We start from the raw sequence: 10,413 nt of genomic DNA, 5'->3' as shown, positions 1-10,413 counted from the left end.
GATCCTGACTTACAGCATGAAAAAATGAAAAATGAAAATCGCTTATTATCATAAGTAGGCTTCAAACGAAGTTACTGTGAAAAACTCCTAGTCGCCACATTCTGGTGCATGTTCGGGGAGGCTGGTACGGGAATTGAACCGTGCTGCTGGCCTGCCTTGGTCTGCTTTAAAAGCCAGCAATTTAGCCCAGTGTGCTAAACCAACCTCTGCATGATCTCCCACAGAACATTAAAGGCTGGATTTTTACGTGTAAATACCTATTATCCTAGGTAGTGTAGCAATCAGGCTTCAGGTTTATGGGTTATTCCAACATTTACTTAGAATACTGAACATACAGGAGCTCCTGAAATTTCATCTGTAATCTTACCAGTGCCTGGATTCTACTTTACCTACCTCATTTGGCTAGACAGCTGGTTCGTGATACAGAGCAAGGCCGACAGTGTGGGTTCAATTCCCATACCGGCTGAGGTGATCCTCAGGTTAAATCACCACCAGTCGGGGCAGCACGGTGGCCTAGTGGTTAGCACAACCGCCTCACGGCGCTGAGGTCCCAGGTTCGATCCCGGCTCTGGGTCACTGTCCGTGTGGAGTTTGCACATTCTCCCCGTGTCTGCGTGGGTTTCGCCCCCACAACCTAAAAATGTGCACAGTAGGTGGATTGGCCACACTAAATTGCCCCTTAATTGGAAAAAATAATTGGGTAATCTAAATTTATAGAAAAAAAAATATTTCCAAGAAATCACCACCAGTCAGCTCTCCCCCCTCAAAGGGGAAAGCAGCCTATGGTCATCTGGGACTGTGGCGACTTTACCTTACCCCCCTCAGGATCTCAAACAAGGACTCGCATATATAGTTTTATACTTGGTCTTCACTAATGAGTCCTGTAAATTTAAATTGCTGTCACCTCGCTCTAATAAAATGGAAAGTTAAAGGGATTTCTGGGGAACAAAGGCTGAGTACTATTTTTGTTCTAAAACATCTCTGTGACCTCCTCCAGCATTATTAGCTTTTCTACACTCTCCTTCTGCCTGGCTCTGGCTTCGTTTGCACTGCAGCTCCTTGTCCCATGTGGCGACCTTGCTTTCAGTCCCCTATGTCCTAATCCCTGGAACTCCCTCAGCTTTCTCACCTCCTTTCCCTTCAAGTGTCCCCTTAAGTCTCACCTCTTTGCTAGCTGATCGCTCACATCCCTCCCTCTCTGACTCATTGTTAATTTCTCACCATGTCTTTGAGATACTTTTCATATGTTCATTGATATAAACCCAAGTTGATGGTGCAGGTGTTGTATGTGAGGGTCCAGTAGAACTGCCGCAAACTGGGCCTGGAGTTGGATAAGCTGGGACTCAACTTTATTCAAGAGATTTCCAGTCCACCTCTGCACAACCTTTACAATGCCCCTGATGTGGTAAAAGTTGTGAACTGTTTGTGCTGGGCGTTCCCACTTTGCTGGCATGCAGGAAGCCAGTATAAGTTTCATATCCAGAATGTGATGTAGTATGTATGAATGGTCAATTAAATCAAGGGACGCAATTTAGATTTAGACAATTTAGACAATTTAGGTGAATGAAGAGTCAAATTGCATTTTTGGAGGAAAACGTGAAACTGGGGAAGTGAAGGGGAAGGAGAAGATGCGAACCATTCATATGAACATACAAACAAAGATCAGGAGTTGCCCATTCAGCCCCTCGAACCTGTTCCATCATTTAATAAGATCATGGCCAATCTGATAGTCACCTCAAATCTGCATCCTGTCTACCCCTGACATCCAATCAACCTCTTATCAAGAATCTATCCGCCTCTGCCTTAAGAATATTCAAATACTCTGCTTCCACCACCTTTTCCGGAAGAAAGTTCCAAAGACTCACAAGAGGAAACATTCTCTCCACATCCATCCTGTCAAGATCCCTCAGGATCTGAGGGGCGAATTCTCCCTTTTGGGGACTAAGTCCCCACGCCGGCGGGAAAAGCGGCGCCAACCACTCCGGCATCAACAGCCCCCAAAAGTGAGCAAATCTCCACATTTTTGGGGGCTAGGTGGACGGCGGAGGGGCTGGCGCCGCTCCAGCCGGCGCCGAAGGGCAGGCGCGCGTTTGCTTATGCATGGAACGGCCGCTGTATTTCCGAGCATGTGCAGACGGGCCGGCGTATTTCCATGCATGTGAGGGGGTTCTATTCTCCTTGCCCCCCCCCCCCCCCCCCACACACAATATGGCGGAGCCCTACAGGGGCCCGCGCGGAGGAAAGAAGTCCCCCCCGACGGAACAAGCCCGCCTGCAGATTGTTAGGCCCCAATCATGGGCCAGGCCACCGTGCCCCCCCTCCCCGCCGGGGTCAGATCCTGCCGAGGACGGACCCCGCACACGCACCTGCCAAATCCCACCGTGCTTGAGGTGAGTAATCCATGCCGGCGGGACTGGCCAAAACTGGATGGCTGCTCGGCCCATCGGGGCCTGGAGAGTTGGGGGGGGGGGGCAGTCAACGGGGGTCGGAGAATCCCAGCCGAGATGTTTCAATCAAGTCATCCCTTACTCTTCCAAACTCTAATTGATATAAGCTGAGCCTGTCAAACCTTTCTTCATAAGACAGCTCCTTCATTCCAGGTATTAATCTGGTAAACTAGAAACATCAGCTCTAGAGGGCAGGGCATTGTTTCCAGAAAGGAATGGGAAGTGCAGAGTTTCCATCTACCCTCACCTAGTGTTGGTCGTTCTGGGTGAGTGTGCTTAACACTCAATTTGGCTCTGTTTCTTTACTTAACTCTGGAGTCGCCAGGTATCGTTAAGATACCGCCACAAGTTCAAGGTGAAGTTCAAAGCAATAAAACCATACACCAATTAGTAAGTTCAAACAACTGAGTTTATTATAATACAATTATAATAACTACCCATGCACACGCTAAAAGGATTAAGCTATTCCTACTGCTAAATACTAATACTTATCTCGAAGGAACTGCCGGGTCAGGGAACAAGGCCTCTTGCTCTGCTCTGGTCTGCAGACTTCAGGTTGGTATAAGTTCAAAGGGTTCAGGGTATCTATCTCTCGTAGCGATCGTTGTGAGACACTTACTTGCTGGCGGCTGCTGTCCGAACCTCTCTCTCTCCTTCAGGGTCTTCTTGGCAAAAGCTGGTCGAGGTGCTGGTCCATGGAGGGGTGCTGGTCAAAGAGAGAGGAGGGCTGGACAAGAAGACTGAACCATGTGTGGGCCCTGTCTTTTATAGGTCCCAGGGATCCGCGCCCTTTTGGGCGGACTCCCTTACCTGCTTGGAATCGATTGGGTCTCTTCCCGATTGTTATGTTTGAATCCCCCCAACACTGAGGCTGTACCTTAGCTACTGGGCGGGCTCTCAGGCTCTTTGTTTTTGAACCCGGTTGGTGCCTGAGTGTCTGGTATCCTTTACAATGTTGCAGTTGCTTCCCCATTTGTGTCCATTGTATCTGGAATTGTTCCATTAACATGTTAATTATCCCGGTGATTGCCTCATTAGTATGTGGAATGTTCGTTTCGGTGCTGTCTGCTTTCTTAGCAGACAGAATCCACACCTGCTAGGTGCAGCCTGCTGGCGCTGCAAACATTGTCCATTTTATCCTATATGCTTTGCGTTCCTCCATTTTGTATTCAGGGAAATGGCCAACTTCGGTGGCTACACTAGAAACACTATCGAAATGAGGTGGCGGGACTGGGAGGGTATGGGTTCCCCTGAGCTGGGAGTTCCTATGCGGCTAGTTCACAGAACTGCAGTCAGAGACTGAAAGCCAATTTGTTGGTGGTTTGGCTTCTGCCAATACACGGCGCAGTCATGTTTGCGCTGGACAGCAGAAATGTTCTCTTTGCACGTATTGTTAAAGGTCATGGTGATCCATCCTCGTCACAGTGAATTTCCACAGTCTCTGCGGGAGATGTAACTTTGGCGTGCTTACAACAGGCTATTGAGTTGCTGCTGGTCATCTGGAGCGCAATAGATTGCTTCTTGGCTTTCACATTTATATTGTATATAAATATGCAGAAGATTTTTTTATTTTGTTTTTATTTCAACAGATGGAATACTGTACGAGACATTAATTAAGCACCCGTCAATCATCAGCAAGTGGTATCAAGAGGCACTTGTACATCAATAACCTGCTCACTGAAATTCAGTTTGGGTTCCGCAAGCACCACTCAGCTCCTGCCCTCATTGTAGCCTTGGTCCAAAGACGGACAAAAGAACTGAAAAGAGGTGAGGTGGGGGTAACTTCTCTTGTCCTAAGGACAGCATTTTGCTGAGTGTGGCATCAAGGGATGAAGGTGAGCATCCAGCACCTGCGGGCGCAGGTGGAAGAGTCCATCCACGTGCAGGAGCAGGGGTGGTGCCGTCTGCGGTGGAGACATTGGTAGCGGCGCTTTTGGCTATGGATCAGCGTGTCCAAGGCCTGGGGCATTCTGTGTAGGCAGCAGCCGAGGCCCAGGACAGGGCTGCCCTCTCACAGGCAGCCATGTGATAGAGCCACCTGGACATTGCAGCGGCGCTCCACAGCATGGCTCAGTCACAGCAGGCCATGGCTGGGAACGCATTGCCCAGGCACTGGCTGGCATTGTGTAGACACTGTGTGGGCTGGCCCAGCCCCAGAGAGTGGTAGCCCAGTCACTGTCTGATGTGGCACAGTCATAGCGTGATGTGATGCAGTCCCAGATGAAGATGGTCCACTCCCTGTGCTCCACAGCCACAAGCGATCAGACCCTGGTCGAGACTGGCAGCGCCAGGTGCAGGGGGTGGTGCTCAGGGGATGGCTCCACTAGCACTCCCATCCAATGGACTAGGGAGCCATCAGGTACCCTGAGGAAGGAGGAGGTAATGGGGCCCGCGGCGGTGTCAGGTTCGCTAATGATATGCCTACTACAGCAGTGAGAGGGGAACTTGCAGGTATGGGGGATGGGAGGGGGGAAGCTGGTGCTACTTCCACCATGGCGAGGGGGAGGCAAGGAAGCACCTGACGATTGTTGGGGTGAGGGTAACACCGGCGCTACGTCCGCGGTGGGGTGGAGTGGGGGGACGGGGTGGGGAGTTGATGTACAGTACTGATCGGGGCGCCTTTTAAAGGTGACACCCCAATCTCTCCTGAGTCAACTTTGCCTTCTCTATCAGGTCCCGCCCCACCAGACTGACAGCATAAACCCTGGCCACTGACTTTTTTTACTCAGGGAGCCTCAAGATCTGGACTGACAACTCACCTGTGCAACTGGAGAGCTACATGTTGGTTTCCAGTCAGAGCCTGGCACTTTGAAAAAAATATGGTAAGACTCTGTCCCTGGAGTTGAAGCCACAATCAGATCATCCATTATCTAATTGACTGGGAGAGCAGACTCGAGGGGCTGAATGGTCTACTCCTAATTCATATGTTTGAGTGTTCATAGAGACAAGGGCGACAGATACCTAGGAACACCATCGCCTGCAGGTTCACCTCGAAGCCACTCACCATCCTGCCTTGGAACTACACCGCCATTCCTTCACTGCTGCGGGGTCAGAATCGTGGAACTCCCTCCCAAGCAGCTCGGTGGGTGACCCAGACGTGAGGTAAAGGTTTTCATTCAAAGTGGATTGATATTTTCTGTTCACATATATCTGTACCTGCAACATGCTGTGTGGTGTATTCACTGAGCTTTAAAGAGTACAACCTATGGTGAACATTGTTTCTGCTTTTGTAGGGTTGGCAACCCCACTGAAAATGGATACAACACCACTGGCTTCTACTGCAGCAAAAGGGGGTAACTCAAGCACAGACTGCCCGATTCTGAGGGAATACCTAGTCCCACTCACTGCTGTGAATGGCTGCTCCTTGATTGACAGAAATTTGTCTTTGGTCCTCTCAACCCTATCTTACATCTTCAGCCCAGTGGGAATTTTAATTAACTTGTTCCAAATCATTTATATGCTAAGGAGCTCAAGAGCCTGGACAACTATACGAATGCACATGCTAAATCTGACATTTGTAAACATAATTTCACTACTGGCTTACCTACCATGGGCAATGTACGTCAACACTCAGTACAACTGGCAACTCGGAAAAGCAATGTGCATTTGTACTAACTTTGTCTATTACTTGGCAGAGACTGCATATCTTCTGTTCACCTCTGCTCTAAGCATATTTACGTATAAGGCTGCTCTACAACCAATGACCTACATAAATCTTCAAACAGAACAGTCTGCAGTGTTTTTCACAATACTGATGTGGATCCTGGCCATTGCAGTGGCTGTGATCGGTGGTTCAAACACATTGTACGTTTCCATGGATGGTCAGTTTTACTGCGGCGGGATTGTCATCTCCAACACAACCCCCCTCTCCAGCTTGGGTTCATTAATTCACTTGTTCAGCCTGCAGCTCCTGATCCCATTTTTGGTCGTGATTCCGTGCTATATCAAAATAATTGCGACGCTGTTTCTCTCCAACAAGAGAACTCCTCCAGGAAATAGAAACAACTGGCTTAAACCACAAGCAGCTGAAATTACTTCCTTCCTCCTTTTCTGGGTGTTTGGTCAATTATTTCTCATACTTTACTTCATCATCTACCTGACAACAATCAACTGCAGTAATGTGTGCTTTTGGGCGAAGCTGATTAATAATGTCAATGAAGTGGCCCTGTTCCTGTCTGCCTTGAATGTTTGTCTCTGTCCACTGACCTACAAATTGTATAATAGAGCATTTCACTGCTTCTCTTCCTGAGGCTGCAAGAACCAAAGAAACTGCTCATGCGCTTGCTTCTGCTATATTCTTCGGAGCCACCTTCCCCCCATTGAAGTAACACTGTTTCAGAAATTTCTGCCAGCTTATGAACTCTTTATTGTTCAAGGTACCAATTAAAAATTGTGAGATCTGACTAGAGATTTGAGAGTTGGAGGACATCATGTGATGCTCTGATTTTTCACCCAGATTGAGCTGTATTGAGAGAGTTGAACAGAAGTACGGTGTCTGGCCCCGTTAAGGAGTGATCGGCCGATAGGTTCACATGTCTGAAATTCCTACACGATATGTCTCCAGAACCGTCTCGGAGGCCGGAAAAGGGTATTCTCAGTTTAAAAAGAAGTTGTGTATGGACCAAAGAGGTTCCATCAGTATGGAAGGCATTTTACCATTGGAACGGACCACAAGCCACTCTGGGACCTTTTTAAGGAAGACAGGACTAGTCCATCAATCACATCAGCAAGGATTTAGTGTTGAGTGTTAATCTTATCAGCATACAAATACTGTACACATTCCAACACTGGCCCGGGACGCAGATAGCAAATGTGTTGCATTGAGTCGCAACCCATTGCCTGGGAGTGTAGCACCCCCCTCAGTACAGCAGGAAAGTGTGTTGGCACTCAACTTCTTGGCTACGTTGCCAGTTTTGGCGCAGCACTTCAAGTATTGGACCAGCAGAGACCTGCTATCGTCCAAAGTCAAGCACAGCATATGAGCAGGATGGACCAATGGGCCAGTGTCTGAAGAGATGTATCCATATTGTCCTCGGAAAGGTAAATTAAGTTATGAAGGTGGCATCATTCTTTGGGGAGCAACAGTAGTCGTCCCTGTTGTCAGGAAGGGAGTTGCTCTTGGCTGAATTAGAGTGCCCATCCGGGTGTGTCAAAAATGAAGATGCTGACCAGGAGGTCAGATAAGCACTGCGATTCGTGCCAGTTGCAGGAGTGGCCTGCTACAGTCCCATTGAACTCTTGGAAATGACCTGGTCAGCCATGGGTGGGTGTCCACATTGATTATGTGGGGCCATTGTTTGGCACAATATTTTTGCTCATGATAAATGCCCATTCGAAGTGGATGGAAGTGTTCAAAATGAAGTTTATGATGTCGCACGCCACAACTGAGAAATTGCACCAGTGTTTTGCATCCCATGGGATGCCTGACTTAATCATGTTGGATAATGGAATGACCATCTTGTATGCTGAATTTCAGAATTTCATGCCCACAAATGGTATAAAGCATATCCGGGCTGTGCCATACCACCCAGTATCCAATGGACTGACTGAACGAGCAGTCTAAATCCTCAAGGCAGGTATTAAAAAGCAGTCAGGTGTGACTCTGTAAACCAGAATGTCTCAATTTCATCTGGGATACCAGACAACGTTGCATTCTACAACAGGAGTGCTGCCAGTGGAATTACTGCTGGGACGGCATCTCAGCACCAGACTGAATCTGCTGCTCCCAAATTTGCGGGGGAGTTAGAGGCCAGTCGGGGCAGTCAGAAGAAAAAACACGATTCGGGGAACACGAAAATGTTGTTAGCAATAGATGAACCAGTGTATGTCAGAAATTTCAGAAGTGGACCAAGCTGGGTCCCAGGAACTGTTTGGAGCCAAGACAAGACGGCTGTCTTACCAAGTGAATGTACAAGGTAGAATTGTCAGGAAACATGTGTACTACTTATGTGGACAAGAGTTGTCCTAGCAGCCAGAACTGCAGCCTGAAACCATATTGCCAACAGGAAACATTGTTGGTTGTCTGGGTTGTAAAGTAACAAGTCAATCTGTGACAGGACAGCCTGCCGTCACCACTGAAGGTGGATGAGGCTGAGATGTCAGTACCTGAGGAGATACCAGGTGCCACAGTTTCTGCAAAAAGTACCCCAGCAGAACAAAGTTGGTGGAGTTACGCCCTTGTCATGTGAGAGTACCTTTAAGAAATGGATGTTTAAGCAATGTACCTTTAAGATACGCAGCAGCTCATATTACTGAAGTGATGTCAGAGTGTGGGTGGAGCTGGGTTTTTTTAGCTCAGCCATTTTGCAGTGTTTAGGTTTCAGTTTGAGAGAGAGCAGCTGATTAGTGCCTGGTTGGTTTGCTGTGAGCTGTTTGAAAGGAAAAGCCAGTTTTGAGGAAAAGAGCTTGGGTGTGTCTGTGTGTGCTGTAAGCTGGATCTGCGGTGATCTCTGCCAGAAAAGACTATCTCTGAATCATTTGGGTGATTTAAAGGCATAATAGTAATGTCTTTAACCCGATGTGTTTCTGTTCAAAGGTGTTAAGCCTTTTGGAGGTTTGAAGGAACATTTTGAGGGATTATTTAGTGTTGTATTATTTTTGGGGTTATCTTTGAAGTAAGGGGTGTTAAAGTATCCAATGTTAATTTAGAAAGGTTAAGTTGAATTCATGAAATAAACATTGTTGTGTGTTTCAAAACCCACGTGTCCATTTTTGCAATACCACACCGTGTGCTTCAAAAGCAACAATACATTAAAGGGAGAGGTTGGTTGAACTCCATGATACATTTTGGGGTTCTGAAAATGCCTCTCCCATAACACCCTTCTGCCAGAAGCTGGAAACCACCAGAAAGCCTAAATCTGGTGGACTGGGTGAATGGGTTAAATGTTAAATTTATTGGGGACTGTATAGTTCAACTGTTATCATTGCAAAAAAGGACTTAGAGGGGGAGGGATGTGCAGGTGCCTGGCCTCTTTATTGGCCGATAGGGTCACATGAGATAGGACAGCCAATCAGGGGACCCGGGGATGGGGTCACTCTAGCAAGAGTGGGCTTTTGCCTCAGATCGATTCAGGACGCTGACTGACAGCCACAAAGCTGCAAGACTCCAATTCAGTATGTTGTAAATAAACGGTTGTTTCCTATTTGGTCGGTCAGCCAAACTTATTACAAGAAGCCAGGTTTACTGCTGGCAGAACAATCGAAAGAAGAACTATTGCGGGATGTACCGACCATCCCACTGCGTGGTTGTCGACAGCAGAGGCAGCCTGCCATTATCAACAGGATTTCCCGTTGACTGTACCCCTCATCGCCGGGAAAGCCGGGCTCTGGCGTGAACGGCCAATAAATCCCGCCCCTAGTTTCCATTGCACACACGCACCATCCCGAAGCTGCTTACAAAAGGGTACTTGCATAGGTTTGTGATCTCTGAGACCTGTACCTGGGGAGCACTGTTCTGGCTATTTGACAATCTGCTTGGCATAATCGTGACATCAGTTGACAAATATCATATTGAACAACATAGCAAAGTGGCTGAAACCTTTAAAATGGATAAATTTAGGCCAGAATACCAATGATTCCAATTGTACCGGCCGGGATTTTCCCTTCTGGGGACTAAGTCCCCACGCTGGCAGGAGAACCGGCACCAATCATGCCGGCATCAACAGCTCCCAAAAGTGCGGAATTCTCTGCACTTTCGGGGGCTAGGTGGACGCTGAAGGGCTGGCGTGATCTCGCGCATGTGCGGAACTGCCGGTCGGTATTTTGCCCACGCAAGGGGGTTCACGTCTCTGCGACGGACATGGCGGAGCCCTACAGGGGCCGGCGCGGAAGAAAGGAGTTCCCCCACGGAACAAGCCCGCCCGCAGATCGGTGGGCCTCAATCGCAGGCCAGGCCACCTTGGGGGCACCTCTAGTGTCGGATCCCCCCATGCCCACCCCCCCCCCCCCCACCCCCTAGAACTGCCTC

At 48.4% G+C, this 10,413-nt stretch overlaps 1 protein-coding gene across 1 annotated transcript; it reads left to right on the top strand.

Moving 5' to 3' along the window:
• The first annotated feature begins 5,132 nt into the window (after nt 1-5,132).
• LOC119965603 (probable G-protein coupled receptor 34) lies at nt 5,133-8,684 on the top strand. The gene is made up of 2 exons (XM_038796388.1): nt 5,133-5,549; nt 5,681-8,684. The coding sequence occupies exon 2, from the start codon at nt 5,701-5,703 to the stop codon at nt 6,694-6,696; it is 996 nt and encodes a 331-aa protein (XP_038652316.1). The 5' UTR covers nt 5,133-5,549; nt 5,681-5,700; the 3' UTR covers nt 6,697-8,684.
• Nucleotides 8,685-10,413: the final 1,729 nt, after the last annotated feature.

This window comes from Scyliorhinus canicula, chromosome 5 (genome assembly GCF_902713615.1).
Source record: "Scyliorhinus canicula chromosome 5, sScyCan1.1, whole genome shotgun sequence".
Classification (NCBI taxonomy): Eukaryota; Metazoa; Chordata; class Chondrichthyes; order Carcharhiniformes; family Scyliorhinidae; genus Scyliorhinus; species Scyliorhinus canicula.
Note: the sequence above shows the minus strand (reverse complement) of the source record. Positions and strands in the feature narration are given on the sequence as shown.

Bases quoted from the DNA above. Each gene is read 5' to 3' on its own strand.
- LOC119965603 (XM_038796388.1), top strand. From the start codon at position 5,701: ATGGATACAACACCACTGGCTTCTACTGCAGCAAAAGGGGGTAACTCA.